Source organism: Nicrophorus vespilloides, unplaced genomic scaffold (assembly GCF_001412225.1).
Source record: "Nicrophorus vespilloides isolate i.1.1-1 unplaced genomic scaffold, Nicve_v1.0, whole genome shotgun sequence".
NCBI lineage: Eukaryota > Metazoa > Arthropoda > Insecta > Coleoptera > Silphidae > Nicrophorus > Nicrophorus vespilloides.
Window position 1 is genome coordinate 6,371 of NW_017099754.1, and position 19,472 is coordinate 25,842.

The following is a 19,472-nucleotide window of genomic DNA, read 5'->3' on the forward strand; positions in this document are numbered from 1 at the left end:
TATTCAGATGTTCCAGGGGGAGAATGAAGAATAATGGCCGCTCACTCGGATAGAATTTCAATGAGCTTCTCTTCGACCGAAAGCAAAACTGTCTGCACAAAATAAAGACCGTACGTACATACGTACGTACGTACACATGCATACATTCCGCGACGGAGTTCTTCAGCTAATAAGAAATATTGGGATGAATGCCAAACCGAAGACTGCGGATCGCTCGGGCACGAACAATGAGGCAATTTGAATGTGAAACGTTTCCGGGTTTTTCCATCACTGAAACGCACTGATTTCTGTTGTTATTGTTCATTTTATATGAATATATTGTAAATTATCTTATTGTAGATCTAAATCAATTATTCAAATGTAATTCAGTATATTTTCAATCGATGATTGATTGAAATTGAATAACTTTAGAAAAAAACGTTGTGTTAATGTAAGATCCTAATAGAAAACACGGACAGAAACTTGGATTCGTTAATATTGACGCCGACATAAATCTGTTTGCATAGAATGTGCAGCCTCAAATATTTTACCAAAGTAAACTTCACGTGAAATGAGAGAGATGAAGGAGAACGGATCCGAGAAAATCAACAATTTATATAACCTTGCACAACTGCAATGACCTAATAGCAATGTGAAATACAATGAATAAAAAGCGATACTAGGAAAAGCAGCAGCAGCAACAGAGATTCTAAACATATAGACAAAAGAAAATGCTATAACTCCTACATTTGTTTCATGCACTATCTAATTAGCAGGAGGAGAAGAATGCTGCGTTGGATTATTTACAGCACTTAATTGGCGCTTACCACATTCGATCAGTATTTACAGCGCGATTGGAAATCAATTTATTCCACTCCGAACAGAGATACTTTAATTACGACTCGGGTGAGTCAGATCGCGATTTGCAGATGAAATGGAATGAAAAACAACGTATGATTTTAATAAAAATGTAATAGAGTGCTGCGACGGCCTCGCACTTTACGCAACGTGTACAGAAGATAACACTACTTGTTTTTACTTCTTCGCGCGCATACCTGACTAACCATTTATTCGCAATCTGGAATCGAAAGACATCAATCTTTTCCAGATCGAGTTAAATTTAATCAATTTATTTATTCGCGCGTGCGTTTCTATTAAGAATGCTACGAAGATCGATCGGATAGTTTATAGATGGAAACAGGAAAATTTAAATAATTGAAAAGACTGAAAAAGCAACGTCGTTTCTCTGTTTTTTCAATTTCTACAACTCATAGCAGGCGACTCGATGACAGTACAAAGATGACAGTAGACTCGTTGGAAAGGTGAAATATTCAGCTTTCTTACGAGTGGTCGATAATGTAATTATCTTGAGGGGTTGTCGAGAAATCCACCAAAAACTGAAACGACTGAAAATGCAACGTCGTTTCTCTGTTTTTTCAACTTCTACAACTCATAGCAGGCGACTCGATAACAATACGAAGATGCTAATAGGCTCGTTGGAAAGGTGAGACATTCAGCTTTCATACGAGTGGTCGATGATGTAATTATCTTGAGGGGTTGTCGAGAAATCCTGAAAAGACTGAAAAAAAACCGAGAAAACCGTCGTTTCTCTGTTACGTATAAAACGTTAAGTATGTGGTTTTTTTGTTCAATTTCAACAGCTCATAACAGGTGACTCGATGATAGCACGAAGATGTATGTAGGCTTGTTGGAAAGGAAAAATATTCAGCTTTCTTACGAATCGTCGATGATGTAATTATCTTGAGGGGTTGTCGAGAAATTCACGAAAAACTGTAAAAACTGAAAAAAATCACCAAAAAAATGTTCTACAGCTCATAGCAAGCGACTCGATAACAATACGAAGATGCCAATAGGCTCGTTGGAAAGGTGAAACATTCAGCTTTCTAACGAGTTGTCGATGATGTAATTATCTTGAGGGGTTGTCGAGAAATCCAACAAAAACTGAAACGACTGAAAAAGCAACGTTGTTTCTCTGTTTTTTCAACTTCTACAGCTCATAGCAAGCGACTCGATGAGAGTACGAAGTTGCTAATAGTCTGAGAAGTAGATTCTGGAGTGCAGAAGTATCCTTTCAACAATGCAATTATCCGTATGCAAGTATGTGCAAATAAATTGGTGACGAAAGGGAATAAAGCAATTCGATACGGTCTCGCATCTATCGCTCGTCATATTGTTTAATGGAAAGAGACTTTTGCACTGCTCGTGAAATCCTCGCCGGCAATTGCGAAACTTTTCTCTCCAAGTGTGTATCTGCTCTACTTAAATGGGACTTTCGTTCCCAAGAAAAAGTTATATAAATCTGCCCATGTCCACTACACTTAATACATGGATATAATAAGTAAAATTAATGATGAAAGATTCATTGATTATTTGTGTTTGTTTTTTTCTCGTGCAGGCATTACATTTCAGTAATTATTGCGGGGCCGTCGACGGTCGCGTTCCTCGAAGTATTTTTTAATTAATTTTTGGATTCAATTTGCGACGGCAAGCAAGTCGCTTCATTTTCTTCTCAGTCTCCCTGGAAGTACGTCCACTTCTGGGAAGAAGGAGAAGACGAGGAATTTGCATGCGTGCGTATTTTGAAGAGTGCTCGTTAAATGCGAATACGAAGAGGAGAGGGTTGGGGTTGCACACTACCTCTGCTACGCATGGGGCATGGGAGTTTTTCCGCGGAAGAAGGTCCGCTCTTAAATAGGCAATCATGAATTTTAATAATATGCCTGCAGCTCCGACGCGTTCTGTGGAACTGACGTGGTGCGTAGTGTCTATCATTAAGATCACGAATAAATACATAACATACATACAAGTAAATATCGGTGCGAAAGTGGACGAAAAGAACGACAACGACAACGATGACATTCTGAAAGTAAAAGTATAGCTATCATCTCATCGTCCATCCTCTGTCCTCCCGCAAATTGAAGACTACGCGTCGACGGCGAATTCGAAGATATGCATCGTGACCGCAGGCGCCAGAGGTTCCGAGGATAAAAAGGACGTCATCGTGCGACAAAACACGGAGATCTTCCGGCAGATTGTGCCGCAATTAGTCTCCCATAGTCCCAACTGCATCCTTTTGGTCTGCTCGTATCCAGGTATGATGAACGGAAACATCGGTAATCTTATCAACCCCTAAACGCTAAAACGCTCATTCCTTGTTAACACAAATTTACTCCAACCTGATCAAAACTAAAAGCTTTTCTCCGTATACCGTACTAATTTATTGCATCTTAATGGATCATTAACAAAATTTCACGAATCCATGCTCGAATTTAAGAAGAGTTGAGTAATTTACTGCACCTTAATTGATAATTAACAAAATTCACAAATTAATTTTCGAGTTTATTAAGTAATTAAATCGAAGTCGAAGTTCTTATTAAATTCAACAATTTGGTGCAATTATTTCGTGGGTAAATATAACTGTTGTTAATATATTCTTTGGTTGCAGTGGACGAGATGTCGTTCGTCGCGTGGAAGTTGAGCAAGCTTCCGCCTCAGAGGGTGATTGGATCCGGAACTATCTTGGAGTCTGCAAGATTCCGTTGTTTGATAGCGCAAAAGCTGGACGTACATCCGGATAGTTGTCAGGCTTTCGTTATCGGAGAGCAGGGCTGCAACAGCAGTAACCATTTGAGCCATTTAAGAAGACATTCCATCTTATGATTATATATTTTTTTTCTTGATTGTTTCGCTAGTACCGGTCTGGTCTTCGGTGAGCGTCGCCGGTGTCAGATTGAGGGACGTTAATCCGGATTTGGGAACGGGAGTCGATCCAGAGGATTGGCAAAGTATACACAAGGAGGTGATGGAATCGTAAGTTTAGAGAAATTTAATGCAAATGTATTTGTTGTTTCGTTGCAAATGTATTTATCCGGGGGAATCCGGGTAGAGAAAACTGAAATGTGTTTACGTTGCGTGCAAAAGTCGTCGGCGATTTATTCGCGAGTCCATCTGCGATATCTCGCACAGTTTGTCGACGTCCTGCTGGGTCGAGGCGATTTATGGTCTAGCAGCGAACGGTCGCAGCGAGGGGTTGCGACTTTACGCACGGCGCGCATCCAAACACCTGCTAATGTTGTCGACGTCCTCCACCTTTTCTGAATCCTCTTTTACCGTATTACTAAAAAAGGGCCAAGGAGGTGACGTGCCTGAAGGAATGCGGCTCCTGGGGGATGGCGCTCAGCGTCGCGAGGATCGTGCGAGCCGTCCTCTTCGACTCCAAAGAGTGCTTCGCAATCTCTACACATATCAAGGTACACAACAATCATAACTTCAGCATCACCCTTTAGATATATTGAATGAATTTGATGTTTTAGGGTTGCAGACACGGCGTCGAGAAGGACGTGTTTCTCTCGCTTCCGTGCATCGTCGGCTGCGCAGGTGTCCAGTTCATCGTCAGGCAGCATCTGAGCGACGACGAGAAGGATTGCATGCAGAAATCAGCGGACCGGATGTACGAAACGCAGAAGACGTTGGGTTTGGACAACGAGACCAAGGTGGAATGCTGACACTCAAAGTATGAACAACAAACATCTACTCTCACAACACTTCTATCTATACCTATCCATAACGTAGAGAGGATAAGAAAACAGTACAACTGAAATTGCGTTTACAACGATTTTCTTAAGTTAATATTGGATATAGGTTCAAACCGAATAAATTTAAATTTGCAAAATGCTATTGGCATTGGTTTATTAAACTTTTCTTTAATTTGCAGATATTGTTGCTATAATTCTATGTAATTCTATGATTTATTTGTTTCACAATCAAGGATGAATTATATTATTGATTTAGTTAGTATAAATGTAAACTGAAGGGAAAATAAAGCGGCGGCAATAAATATAATAAATACTACATTATGCAGTCCAATACTAAATTAATGTCGAGCAGTGGCAGAAGATTCACGTCCCGAAATATCCGGCATTAACATTTAATTGCATACGCAACAACGCATTAATGAATTCACGTGTCATCGTAATAATTCAATTTACGTTGTGTTGTCGCGTTCGTTTTATTCGGTATCGTTTCGAATTCGAATTTTATTGCCATCGGGATTTCGTTTCTTTTCCGTTGGTCGTGTACTTTTGTTTGTTTGTTTGTTTGTTAGTGAGAGATGCATTTGCATTCGTATGTGTGAGAGAGTGAGTGAGGTAGATGAGCGTGTATGTAAATTGGGAAGAGAGGAGGCCGTAAAACGAGACACGTTTTATATGCACTTATAATTGAGCAGACGGATTTCGAGTAAACTCCACGGACGACGCTCCCTAATTGAATGCCTCCGATACGACTCTTGATCATTTCCACTCGCTTAAGATACGCATCCTTCTGTTCCTTCATCCATCCATTCGCTTAACTCTTTGTAGATAATACATATTTAACATAGATAATGGTCGATCTTGTTCATCCTCCTCCTCCTCTTCTGTCCTCTCTCCGATTGAGAGATACAAACTAATTTAGGGTTCGATCGGTTCCAATTTACATAATTCCGTTTTCTTATTAAGTGCGCACTAATTACGTGCGCCTCCGCCACCGCGACTAATTTCACCCGCTCATCCCGAATGGGAACCACCGTAGTAATTATTCCATCTTCATTAAGTGCAATCGCCTGCTTAGATCCACCTATTAAAATGTTATTCTCCACTCGCGTTCACCTCACCTCTTCATCATTAATGATAGAATACATTTAAGACTTTACAATTTTGGTTTATTCTTATATTAAAACGTAGTAGTAAATAACTACATTAAGCAATTAGCAATAATCCGAAATTTACATAATGACATGTTGCGTCTCTCAAATTAGTTATACTTTCTTTAATTATGAGCGTACAAAATTGTATCCTTTATAAATTTACTTATTTTTCGGTGCAAACGACGCCCATCGAATTTGCCATGCTTTTTTTTCGGTAATTATTAAACGTTGCAGGAAAGGTGGTTTAAATGATAAGTGTAATTAAGTAAATTCTATATTTATTATCATAATACTGAAAAGTAAAAGCAATTCTAAAGGAAGTGTAAAAAAGTAGGACTCTGGGAAGTGGAGTTGAATGGAGGGAATGGAAACTCTGTCATCATCCTTTGTACTTTCTGAGTAGACAAGTGAAGCAAACAATTCCGGCGCTGAGTAGGATGGCTTGCATGCATCTTCGTCGTTTGCTGCTGCTACCACCTTTTTCTTGAGAATTGCCGACAATCTGCGAAAAGTTAACGCTGTTAATGTTCAATGCGTGCAGAATAAAATCAAAAGTGGACGCACTTTATCTTTGAACAGCTGCAGTTCCTTCCTGAGACTGCCTATGCAAGAGAACAGCGCCTTGTCGGAATCCTCCAAATCGACGTTCTCGTTCAGAATGTCCAGCCTGTAAGCGCACAACGCCAAATTGCTGGTGTGCATCTTCAGCTGCATATCAATGTTCCTCAAAATCGTAGCTGCATATTCAGCGTTAATATCAACAACTGTTTTCTTCCTGAAATCGTGCTGATGATAAAATCAAGTGATTCAACTTATTAATAACTCATTTGATTCTTACTCCATGTTGATCAACAAGTTCGAAGAAGCTTTGATGATCTTCCCCCTGACCACTCGGTCATCCACACCAATCATTTCCAGGTCTTTGTCAGAGAGGATTCCCAAATGCTTGGCTTGCAAGTTTTCTTTTTTGAAGCAGTCCACGTAAGCGGTGGCGTCTGCCAGGCGAAGGACGCATTCCAATAGGGATGTTGTGTTTACTTCTTGCATTCTAGATTCTCTATCAAATGTTATCAGTTATTATTGGTACAGTGCTATTTTTTTTGTTGTTTGAGGTTAGATACAAGGATATTTGAATTAACGTCAGCACAGATCACTCATCCTATGGGATAATAATTGCAAAGATCAAACTTTTATTGTACAGAATTTAACGCTGATTCAGTGAGAACATGATTTCGTTGAATAAACAAAATTTAATATAAATAGTAACGCAGTCTACATCTACCGGGCTTCATTGAAACATTTATGATTCCATTCTAGAGACCTGGAAAATTATATTATTGTTTGAAACAAATTACACTTTCTTTCTATCATACGTTTATATTATTTTTCAATATTATTTGCTTTTAACAAGAAAACATTAAAATACGCTAATTATATTTGTTTTAAACATTTAAATATTCAATGCATTTTTAAAACACGTCCGTAGATGGCGCTGTTGGAATCCAATAAATTTGTCGTATCTACATTACTGCATTATGAATTAAAGAGATGTGTTGATATTTTGTTAAAAGCAATTACAATTAAAATGTTGGTAATTAACAAATTATAATGAAACGTTTAATTAAAAAGTTGCAATTGAAACAGCGCAAGTATTGCTGAAGCTCCAATAGATGGCTGCGTAAACTACGTTGGTTCCTATCAATGGTGTTCGGATAGGAACATAGCATACTAATTAATTTTTTTATGAAAACAGCATTTAAAGATAATTAGTTGTTAATTAAAATCTACTTTAATTACTATTAATTAATTTATTTTTAAGGCCAAAACTTTCATATCATATTTAATATTTATTCAAATTCAACTGCATTCGATTAAAGTTTTTAAAGTTGAAGGTAAAATTTAAATGGATTGGGAAATTGGAATAAAATCAAATAATAATTTTTCACTTTCGTTTATTTTTAAGAAATAAAGTCATTCTGAATGACACGATTCTTTTCATCATATTTATATATAATATAATATATATATACTTTTCTCAACAAATGTACAATTTATTTCAGTATCTTTTCAATGCTTTATATTGTGTAACCATATATTCTTGCTATGTGTATTAATTTACGTTTACTTATTGCGTCAATTGTCTGTTCCTGTTTGTATCATTGTACTTCTTCTTCTTCTTCCGATTCAAGAAATACTCTTCATAAAAATAAATAAAAACAATTGTAAAACAAGAAAAACACTCCTTGCAAAGAAGCAACAGTTGTTGTTGTTAAACCAATCACCGCGTTAAAGTGCGTTCTCTAATAATTATGGATATAAGAAATGATAATAATAGATTTGCAGTTGTTCTGATTCTGTTTGTAGACAGTTTACAATTTGCAAATCTGCAGAAAAATATATAGAATACACACATTATAATACTGAGATTTTTCCCATCTTCCAAATGATTACAAAAAAAAAAATAAACAATATAACATTCATCTCTTCGGCATTACATCTTTTTCTTTAACAGATAATTCTTGCCTGCATTCGGCTGGGACGCGTTCATTTCTTTCTTACATAAAATTAAATCTTTCATTATTTACAACATAAATAGTTCAAGACTCGTTAAGTTATTTAATTTTATCTCTATATATTTATATAATTATTTATTACTATTCGATTTATTGTTAGTAGTATTATTTTCAAGTAATTTACAGTCACCCTATTGATCTTTTTTTGTTTGTTTGTTTTTTTTTGTTGTATAATCTTTAGTAATTAATTAGAAAGGGACTTTTTGGAGACCCACCGCTGCTTGCGTTCTTCACTAAAATATGGCACGTATTTGGATACAATCTAACGAGAATAGACAGGGTTAAGAATATTTCAATAAAATGATAAATTATTATAATAATATAACCGAAATTGGAATGTTGTTCGTTGCGGAACATGTAGAAGTAGAAATGAGTAGAAGTCGTAAATTATCGGTGAAAAGGACGGTTTTTGAATTTTGAACTATCAATTTATATATATATAGATATACAAAAGGGAAATATACAATGCGTAAGGCGAGCTAAATGCGCGTATATTAAATATAAATATTTTTGTAATTGTATGGAATAAATATGTACACTGCATGCATGCAATATGAGTCACCACTGATTGCTCTGATTATTCCACGGTTGCTATGAAACAAAACACAATTATTATTATTGCGATAATAATGGTAACAACATACGTGTTCAGTTCCAAGTGATTTAGCGTTAGCATTCGAAACATGTGTGTGTAGTTAGAGTGTGTGAATGTGTTTAAATCATCTAAGAAAAAGGTAAGTCAATCAATCCATCAATCAATCAAATTCTTTGATCGAATCAAATGCACAAAATATGATGTATGACGTTAATTGAAGATTGCCTTTGTTTCATTGACCATCTTGATTTTTATATTCAATTCAAAAATACAACAGCTTCCAATTGATTATTGCTAAAATATTACCATCACAAACTTTTGAGCACAATTAAAAAGAAAATAACTAAATCTACTATTAAATAAGTAAAACAATACTAACTAATTGATTTTACTGTTTTTTTATCGTTGATAATTCAAGTATTGTATAAACATACATAGTTAATAGTTAATAAAAGCATGTGAATACTGATATATTTACTAATTGCAATTGATGTAAATGGAAATTGCTTATAGAATGATATTGGAATTTTGTTGTAAATAATGGAATGACGATCAATTTAATAGTAAAATTGTTAAGTTTTGAATTATTTCTACAATCAGATGTTAGTGACTCATATGTGGTGCAGTGTAGACTCAATAAAATGCTATTTGGCAAGTTTTGAAGTTACAAATGAAAACAAAACGAAAATAAATAAATCTAAGACTCCTTTGATCGAGGTTAGCTAGTATTGGAATTCCGCTCAGGCAATGCTGTTCTTGAGATAAAAAGAACCCTGAGATGCGAGAGGAACTACTTAACTTAGATATGCGAATGGAAAAGAAGGATAATGTAGCAAAACGTCGAGCGTAGATTATTGCTTGTTCTTCTTGTCGCGCTTACGATCGGTGCAGCGTTATTTCAAATCGATCTCGGGACTGTCCAGGATGAAAGGCTTGATCTGTCCGTGCTCGACGATCGGCGTCGAGAGTTCGTCGTTGTCGATCCGAATGCGAATCCGATTGTCGGGGAAGGCGTACGAAGGCAGCGACTTGTGGACGTCCCCGTTCTGCGGGCTGGCGATGGGCGTGTCCAAAGGGGAGTACGGCACGTAGATCCGGAGGACGTCGGCGGGGCTCGGGTTGTGAGGCGTCGCTCGGGGCGTCGAGTGCGTGCTCAGGCTCAGTTGCGCCGCCCTCTGCATGCTGCCGGTGGCGCCGATGCCCGAACCGACGGAGCTGCCACCGCCCACCGAGTTGTCCGACACGTTGCTGTGGGTGTCCAGGCTGTTCTCGTGTGCCTGCGACCTCGTCACCGCCGAAAACACCGAGAGATCAGCGGTGGACGTGACGCTCGTGTCTGCAAGGGATCTCCTCGACCCGGTGTGCTCGCAGTCGAGCAGCGAACTCGCATCGTCCATGCTCGGATCAAACGAAAACTTTGATCCTGCAACGAAAGAAAATCCAATCGTTTATAACATAATCATCATAACTTAATCGTCGAAACGAATTATCATACAAAACGTGCAAATAAGCATATAGATATCAAACAACATCAACATTTCAAAATATATACAAATCAAGTCAAACTGTATAATCGCTAAACCTTTCAATACTGCACGATACTTGCAAAGTATCATAGCTATTCAAGTACTTGTACAAGTTACTTTGCATGTATCGTGTAGTTGAACCACCAAGAAGAAAATATCAATATGTGATTGCAATTTTACTAATTGATAATTGATATTTGCAAACATTCTAATGATATTATGTTTTAGATAATAAATAAATAAATTCAAATGTTTGCAAATCATTATTACGAGCTAAAGATTAGAAAATACGTGATCCTTACCAAATGTATGTTCAAATGCAATTACCGATTTTTCTCTTGGTTTTTCAAATAATACAAACTGTATGTTGTGTTTGTTTGTCAATGCAATACTAGTTTTATTTTGTTCGCTTAATAATACCACAACTAGGTAAGTAATTGAATAAAGCTTATGACAAAATAGTTGAAAATAGTTGTCATCATCATAAAATAGGTAAAATTAAGGTAATGGAAATACCTACCTAGTTGTAATATCAAGATAAGTTATTTCAGCGTAAAACCAGTGATGTTTGTGTAGCAGCAGTGAACCACCGTCACCATCCAAAAAGTTAGTAATTGATCGATCGATTAGAACAAAGTTAATACGACTGGAAACGAAAATCACACTCTAGGCTGCTGCAATAATTTGATCAGATATGTTGAATTTGCGAAAAAAAAAGCCAAATAATAAGAATCAAAACTAAAAACGCGTGAACTTACGGTTGATATATAATAGTGATCTTGAAACATTTACTGTTTTCTGAAAAAACGCTGTGAATCGGGTTCGGGTTTCCGATCTAGAGTTCTGGACTGTTGGACGTGTGGCAACGGGATTTACTGGACGGGAATTGTTACGGATCGAGAGGGTTCGTTTCTCCTACGGGATAAACACAAACACAACACTCTATGTTACTAAATAATTATATAAATAAATAAATAAATGTATATAAAAAAAAGAGGAACATACCTAATATGCAATAAACGCTTTTTCTCAAATGCTGATTACGGGCAAGACTAAAATATAAAGGACAGTACGGACTTTACTATTCCTGTATATTAATTCTTACTAAGCCAAGGAAGAGAGAGAAAGAGAGTGAGAGAAAGAGAGAGAAAGAAAAAGAAAGAAAAAAGTTAACATTAGAGTTGTACAACAACAAGAGAGAAAATTCAAGCGTCGTGCTGACACGTAGGATGATTCTCGTTTCGATTTTCTTCTTAACTTACGAATTATCACCGAACACCAAATGTAATAAAATGAACAATATATTTACAAATCAATCAATTCAAACTCGATTATAACGTGAAATACATATTATAATCTAGTTTCAATGTATTAAAAAGGAGTGATTAAAGGAAATGATTAAAACCAATTTTCCATGTCTTTTGATTTCTGCTGAAACTGCACTCATATTAATGTAGTTTGTTTGATTAGTTCTTCATCCATCTAACACATACAATTAATGAAATCAATGGACACGGTGCAAAAATTAGTTTCAATTAAACACCAATGAAAGAAATGATCATATGTAAATCAAGCGTGTATTGCGAGAGTGTCAAATAAAAGTAACTAATAAAAAAATAATTTGTACAAAATAAAATATATTATTAAAAATATGTGTGTGTGTGTGTGTCGTGTAAACGTTCGTGGGTGTGAGATAAATAGAGAGAGAGAGAGAGCAAATAATATTTATACAGAGTCGTACCTAAAAAAGGGAGACAGAGAGAGAAAAACAAAGTACAAATAAATCACATATACATGCAAAAACAATAAAAGATAATATTATAGAAATTTGACTTTTACATGCACACTAAGGCCTCTTCGACTCAAAAAAAAAAATAAGTAAACGTTTGCGAAACGACAGATTGAATTTTTACAATCAAATATAAATACATCCATGATTTTACATAATTATCTATATAACATGCTGTATATAAAACAAATTACAAAATATTATAATTATATACATAGAAAAAAAAAATCTATCGCACTAAGAGCAGTCCAAAAGAAAAAAAAAACAATTCATATTAATTACACAAGTACAAAGCTGTGATTTGTATATCAATTTGGAAAATATATATATATATAAGAAAAAAGTACGTATGTAGACTGAACGTGAACAAGACATTTGTTTAAATCGAATTTCGTTTTGCCCTGATAGATGTAATCTTATAATTCAAATTGGCTATGGCAGTTGATTTATGATTGAGTATATTTGTTAATAATATGTTTATTTAAGAGAAAGCTTGAAAATATAACTGAAGAGTTATCATTGACTTCGCAACACGACAAGAGTGGATTCACTTGAACCCAGTTTCGCTTCATCACTGCGCATATTATTATTATTACGCAAGAGTCTAAACGAAGTGACACGACAATTAAGCGCGAATCAGCGTTCATCAAGACCCGGAGTCAATGAGAACTGTCCAGCAACGATGCCATAATAATTCTATAGAGACAATCCATTATCAAATATTATTATCGTAGCAATTGTAATATTATAATTATAATAATAATAGTGGAGAACAACGTGAGTTCTCGCGAGCGCATTAATTAAACACAAGCAGTTATAATTACAAGTAGAGAAATGGAATGTAAGAAACCGAATTTTAATTTTGTTTATCAAAGTTAAAGCGAATTTGATAATTTTTACAAGGGAATGATGAACAAGTCCAATTAGTCAGTCAATTAGTTTTATGCGGTAATGCTGTTGATAATAGATTTATAAATTGATATAGAAATATAGGGAAATTAGTTTTGACCGTTCGGTTTTCGAGGTCTTCTATACACGGCTATAGCCTGGTGCATTCTAAACTAGCTGTCGAGCTGTAGCAGGGACTAGTACTGCCTTCAGTGATGGACGCGGCGCTGTTGATAGACAGTGTTTCTAAATCTGAACAAGTACCTGTATGTCCGACGGATTCGGTGCCCGCGCTCAGCTGAGACTCCCGATTGTCGGTTTCGACAGCTTCCCGGGCCGCCTCGCTTCTCATCGTCACGATCTCGTTCGTCTCCTTCTCCTTCTCGGTGAACTTCTCCTGCCGTATGCCGACCATCTGCTCGAAGGACGGCTGCACGAACTGTCCGAACGGTCGACTCGGAATCTCATCTTTCGTCGGCGGTCCGGGATGTTCCAGCTTCGTCCTCTTCAGCTCCTCCGTCGTCTTCTCCAGCGCGGTTATCACAAAGTCCTCATCGAACATAAAATCTTTATACAACTTTACCTGAAAACATCGACACCATAAAATTACCATCATACAGAAGCTACAAAAATCAAAGCTAAAAAAAAGTGGTTGGAACTTTGTTTTGCGTACCTGAATATATTGGGTAATCGAGTCCATGTCGTTCAGCTTCATCAAGTTCCTTTTATGCAGCTTGAGAATAGTGTAGGCCATGGCCGTGATGATCTTGTCGCCGTCCAGCAGAAAGATGTCCCAGATGCGGAGGCAGAGGCTGAACGGGACGCGCTCGACGAAGCAAACGAAATACCACTTCAGCGAATAGAGGATGGCGTCCAGACCGTGCTTATCAAAATGCTTTTTCATCTTGGGCATGAACTTGGTGAGGATGCGGTCGTGATGCTCGAGGAAGCGGGTCAGCTTCGGAAAGCCCTCCTTGTAGAGGCCGTGCATCGCGTATTTGGGATCGGTGAGCAGGATGTGTACGGCCCAGAAGGCGTCCTCCTCATCCATGTACATGAGCAGCACCCCTGCTAGACCGGACATGCCTTGGCAGTAGCCGACCTCGCTGTTATACATCGCGTACGCGGTGAGAACGTTGAACAGGCTCTGCTGCTTGATGCTGTACCGTTCCCTGTAGTGTATGTGCTCCCTGAACTGCCTATTCACATCGGAGTCGATCTGTCTGGCATCGGTGGAGTACAGTCTCGCCAATTTCAGCATCTCGCCGTACGTGTTCTTGTTCTTTCCCTTCGCTTCCTCGATGCCCAACAGCTTGATCCACACCTGCGATCGGAGCGAGTTCGGGATGCCCTTGTAGATCCTCTTGTGCAGCTTCTCCTTGCTTGCCGGTGCATCCCACGACTTCAACATCTTGAGCCACTTCTTGATGCGCTCCAGTTCGACGTGCTGCTTCTTAGCCTCGTGCTGGTCCAGCTTCGATGGAAGCCGCTTGTCGTGCATGAAGCCATAACGGTCCGTCGTGTGGTAGACCTCGAAGGCCGGATCCTCCCAGGGATCGATTTCCGCCCCCTCGGCTCGTCCATGCTCGTACCGCTTGAATATTCGCTCGCGCTCCTCGGCCGACCTCTTTACTAGATCCTCTTCGTTCATTCCATTTACCACCTCTCCGCTCTCTGTTGTCTCTTTATCAGTCTAGCATCTACTTCTACCAACTACTACCTACTTCGGATCTCCCTAGTTCCGGTCGCTGCCTCGAAAACCATTCAATCTCGTTCGCTCTTTCCTTTCAAATTCCAATAGGCATCGCCGCACGTTTCCTCCTATATCTTTCCTCTATCTTATTTCCAAGATCATCTAAATAAAACACAAAAATAAATAGAATTAATAAAACAAAATATATAAAAGTTGAGAAAAAGTAATGGCTCGATTCATTTGCGAGTTAAAAAGTGTTGGTTTCGGTGCAGGAATAAAAAGGGTTGAGTGGATGCATTCGTCGAATTAAGTGGAGTAGAAGAGATGTGCAAAGAATGAAGTGGGGAAAAAAAAAAGCAACGGATATTACGCTACAACTAAAACGACGAACACAAATGTTTGGCTTTATGGAAACAATTCAATCGCACTTCAATTTCAATCAATTCCAAAAGTTAATTAAATTATAGATGAAATAGACTTTAAATTCAAATTCTGCAACTTTTCAATTCACACAGATTTTATAAATGTGCAATAGCTCTACTGCATAACATGTTTTCAGTTCCACTTTGTAGTTATTACAAGCTTGTTTACATACATTATCCAACAGTTAAATTAAACTGTTCTTGTGCTGATTTTCATTTTCCAGGTCAATACTATTTCTAACTAGTATGTACTTGAAAATGTTTATACACAATTATTCATCTACACAATTTTTATTTTATTAATTTCTACATTTACAAGTACTTTTAATAACAAATTATCAACAACAAAATAACATAATAATAAAATTGGAATTTACTGTTGAAAATAATTAGTTCAAACTGAGTGTCTTATAAGAAGCAGACAGAATACAGAAATAAGAGAAATGCAAGAAACACATATTGGCAGTCCATTTGCATACATCAGGAATTAATATATGCAAATATAGTAAGGCCTCCTCTTGCATTCTTGGAATGTTTTAATAAAATCAATATAATTTGAATGTGATTGAAACTGCAATGCTCTAAGCATAGTAACAAAAAAAACCAACAAATAAAGAGTTCGGATGCATGATGAAGTGGACATATTAGCATTTAAATGAACACTCAAACTCAAAAACCTAAAGAGAAAAGTATGATCAGAAGTTAATCAGATGCAGATCAGGTGTGTGTGCTAGTGTCCCAATTCGAATTTTGAGCGTGGACCTTGAAAAGCAAGAACAATATGCCGCTTTGCATGTTTTTATCCTGAGATATGTGTGTATGTGTGTACCATAAACCAAATTGTTGGAATTTGACAAGTCCTTTCTAATTGTACCGGATCGAAAGGAAAATAAGTGTCCGTGACATCTGTCAAACGTCAGCTTGGCAGTTTTTCGAGAGATACGGACACACATTTACACACACACACGCAAGCACAGTCTCTTAGGTCGTAGTATGCCGCCCCCTGGGGGTTTCCGGATCAGGAGACTCTTCCTGTGTACCGGAGTCTTCCGCACCGCAAGGATATTTACCTTCTACGATGGTTTCTTCGATCCTCCTCCTCCTCCTCCAGGATAATAGACGTGAAGGGACGTGAAGAGACACGGAAGGATCAGATCACAGCAGGCACACTCACTCACTCACACAAACAAACTAAAAACGCGCACGGAGCACACACACACAGCCACAGCCAGCCTTGCTTACAAACAGAGCGTTTGCCGACTGTGTTCTGTTTCGGTGCGCGACCACAGACTGTTCACGTCAAAACGTGAAACACATACCATTTCTTCTACAGCAGAAACAATGTGCGGTATTCTCAACCAACGCCCGTGAATTCCAATTCGAATGGATTAAAAACCACAGCAGATTTTTTTTTTTTTGCTTACTATCTAAAGCTCATCCGTTTGTTTGCGAATCGGCTGGTAAACACCAATTTTCAGCGACATCTGTTAAACTCGCTGTCGCATTACGCTTTTCCTCGTGTTATATGTTCGCTTTGTCGTAGACGCAATTGGAAAACCGCAGGCGGATCTCTAATTGAACCAGTTTTATCACCGGGAAGTGATTAATTCACTTTTCGAAACTACTAAATACACTTTAATTAATAAAGCACCCTCTGTCGGGTTAACAATAAAGTTTAAATTTAGTTCATTTTCGCCAATTCTTTAGAACTACCTTAAAGAATCTACATAGAATTTCTATTGCAAATACCTTAAAGCCCCAACTAAAGAAAACACTCTTAGCGTTTCTTAAGAAATCGTTGGATATTGCTGTTTTTATTCATGAATCAAAAATCCAATTAGTGAAAGACTGAACTTGTCATTAGTGTCAACTTGACGTTTGTGTATGATTCACCCAAATAGGCACTTATTGTTGTGAATTTCACTGAATTGTTTGTGTTCGTAAAAATGGAAGAGGAACTGAAAAATTGGCTTGTTTATGTGAGTAAAACGTTTGCTAATTACATTTGCGTTAATGGTGCTTTCTTTCTGTTGCAGTATCGCAATGCGGATCACACCAGGAGGGATGTTTTGAGGGTGTCGAGGGAGTATCTGGGGTTGAACCCGTGCAGGGATACCTACAGTGAGTTAAATCTTCACGTTTTATATATCAACTTGTAACAATTTTCTTTAGATTTCAACGATGGCAGTCAACTGGAATTGGTCAATCTAAAAGGAACGATTCCTGTCCCATACAAAGGGATCATTTACAATATACCGATACTCATTTGGTTGATGGACACACATCCACAGAATGCACCAATATGTTATGTAAAACCTACCGCGGACATGTCGATCAAAGTTTCAATGTTCGTTGATCAAAATGGAAAGATTTATTTGCCTTATCTGCATGATTGGGTTCCAGTAAGTCATATCGTTTTTCAAACAAGAAAGACGATGTTAATTGCGTTTTGATTGCAGCATGATTCAGATCTGCTAGGATTGATACATGTTTTGATATGCACATTTGGGGAACATCCACCAGTATTTGCAAAGTCTAAAGAGCAGGTGCAGCCTTTACCTTACCCAAAAGATAGTGAGTATTCAGTGAGGCTTATGTAGAAGTTATATCATTTACATTTTCAATAGATATGCTTCCTCATGGTGCAGGCAGCAGTATGTCCCAATACAGACCGCCGTCTTATCCAGTCCAAACGCCGCAAACTGGCTACAATTATAATATGCCATACGTTCCTACACCGGGCTACCCTCCGTACGGTGCATTCCCTACCCCTTATCCAGCTTATCCAACGCCAGTTGCGAATAATGCAGGGACTATTAAGGATGAGCACATCAAGGAATCTTTACTCAGCGCGATCGAGGAGAAGCTCATGAGGCGAATGAACGAGCGCTTCCAGCAGAACCAAGCGGAAATGGACACTCTTCAGAGGACTTTGCAGGAGCTGAAGCAAGGCAAAATGAAACTTGATGGTATTTTGGAGCAGTTAACTAAAGAAAAGGTAAGTTTATATATATAATTGCAAATTTATATTGACTTGTCTAAATTAAAATTACAGAATGATCTTGATAAGAACATAACTGTGTTGAAAGACAAAGAGCAGGAATTGGATAAGGCCATCGAGAGGTTGAGTAATCAAGAATCCATCGATGTTGATGACGCTGTTACGACAACCGCACCATTATACAAACAGTAATTTAATTAATCTGCTTGGAAAATCCTTATTATTAATGTTTGTTTTTTTTTAAAGATTGTTGAATGCTTTTGCTGAAGAGGCAGCTTTGGAGGATGCAATCTATTACATGGGTGAGGCTCTGAGATGTGGGGTCATTGATTTGGATGTGTTCCTAAGGCAAGTGAGAACGTTGTCCCGCAAACAGTTCATGCTCAGGGCTTTAATGCAGAAGTGTCGCCAGAAGGCCGGCCTGGCGCCCGTCTAACTTATAAGAGGAATAACATTTATTTATATATATATAGAGTTATATAAATATCACTTGCTTATTTCGTTGGATATGAATTCACATGTAATCAGTCTCTTTTTAAACACTGTAAAATCAGAAATTATGTAATATTTTATTTCCAAATAAACACAATATATATTTTAATTTAATCGCTACGATGGAATATGTTTTTTTTTTTTCTGATTTGCGTAATAAAAGCTTAGGTCTAGATTGGGTTTGCGCTGCTTAAAACTAAACATATATGCCGACTGACAGTAGTAAGAACAAGATACCGAATCCAGAGAAGATGGAGGCAACCAGAGACACAGCCAATTCCTTCTTCAGGCTTCTGCTTTTCTTCGTGCTGGTCACCTCGTAGACGAAGAACCAGGCCGTGAAGAAGATGCCGATTCCAAGCAGGATGAGCGTCAAGTGCGGATAGATCGAGGGGTTCACCGGTGATACGTATCTGAGCATCGATTCCATCTGCGGATGCGAAAATTGATTTGATCCGAGCGAATTTATTAGTTGGGATTGTGATGTACTTACGTTTAATTTGTTGATTTATGTGAGATTTAAACTAATAATTAACGTGGCTTATCAACACCGGTGGAGGAGGTCTTTTGTTGTGTGTTGACGTGTTTGACAGCTTAACGCGTGTGAAGTTAGCTGCACATCTTTGAAGGATTCTCATTAGATGCAACTTCATGCAATACATTTGAATATTTAAAAATTCAAAATTTAGTTATTTAATCACAAATTATTACCAATATTTTGTAATTGTCCAATACAATAAGTGTCTAATTGTATTTACATTTATATTTTCTTAATAATTATAGCAAAGTAGACGAAATATCCATCCA

The 19,472-nt window shown here is 37.6% G+C and overlaps 5 protein-coding genes across 5 annotated transcripts; 2 read left to right on the forward strand and 3 right to left on the reverse strand.

Annotated features, from left to right (window-relative positions):
* Positions 1-2,716: 2,716 nt before the first annotated feature.
* Positions 2,717-4,657, forward strand: LOC108565495 (L-lactate dehydrogenase B chain-like). Its single transcript, XM_017925000.1, has 6 exons — positions 2,717-2,806; positions 2,879-3,092; positions 3,446-3,619; positions 3,693-3,810; positions 4,127-4,250; positions 4,314-4,657. Exons 1-6 carry the CDS (start codon positions 2,717-2,719, stop codon positions 4,503-4,505), a joined length of 912 nt encoding a protein of 303 aa, XP_017780489.1. The 3' UTR covers positions 4,506-4,657.
* Positions 4,658-5,997: 1,340 nt separating this feature from the next.
* On the reverse strand, positions 5,998-6,949 carry LOC108565508. The gene is made up of 3 exons (XM_017925014.1): positions 6,525-6,949; positions 6,251-6,461; positions 5,998-6,188 (listed from the first exon to the last, which is right to left on the reverse strand). Exons 1-3 carry the CDS (start codon positions 6,731-6,733, stop codon positions 6,066-6,068), a joined length of 543 nt encoding a protein of 180 aa, XP_017780503.1. The 5' UTR covers positions 6,734-6,949; the 3' UTR covers positions 5,998-6,065.
* Positions 6,950-8,403: 1,454 nt separating this feature from the next.
* Positions 8,404-16,885, reverse strand: LOC108565500 (USP6 N-terminal-like protein). Its single transcript, XM_017925005.1, has 4 exons — positions 16,243-16,885; positions 13,731-14,912; positions 13,322-13,640; positions 8,404-10,277 (listed from the first exon to the last, which is right to left on the reverse strand). The coding sequence occupies exons 2-4, from the start codon at positions 14,706-14,708 to the stop codon at positions 9,748-9,750; spliced, it is 1,827 nt and encodes a 608-aa protein (XP_017780494.1). The 5' UTR covers positions 14,709-14,912; positions 16,243-16,885; the 3' UTR covers positions 8,404-9,747.
* A 148-nt stretch (positions 16,886-17,033) lies between these two features.
* Positions 17,034-18,774, forward strand: LOC108565502 (tumor susceptibility gene 101 protein). Its single transcript, XM_017925007.1, has 7 exons — positions 17,034-17,151; positions 17,209-17,293; positions 17,345-17,574; positions 17,632-17,746; positions 17,800-18,170; positions 18,228-18,361; positions 18,420-18,774. The coding sequence occupies exons 1-7, from the start codon at positions 17,119-17,121 to the stop codon at positions 18,607-18,609; spliced, it is 1,158 nt and encodes a 385-aa protein (XP_017780496.1). The 5' UTR covers positions 17,034-17,118; the 3' UTR covers positions 18,610-18,774.
* A 2-nt stretch (positions 18,775-18,776) lies between these two features.
* On the reverse strand, positions 18,777-19,277 carry LOC108565510 (transmembrane protein 258). Its single transcript, XM_017925017.1, has 2 exons — positions 19,159-19,277; positions 18,777-19,095 (listed from the first exon to the last, which is right to left on the reverse strand). The coding sequence occupies exon 2, from the start codon at positions 19,093-19,095 to the stop codon at positions 18,862-18,864; it is 234 nt and encodes a 77-aa protein (XP_017780506.1). The 5' UTR covers positions 19,159-19,277; the 3' UTR covers positions 18,777-18,861.
* Positions 19,278-19,472: the final 195 nt, after the last annotated feature.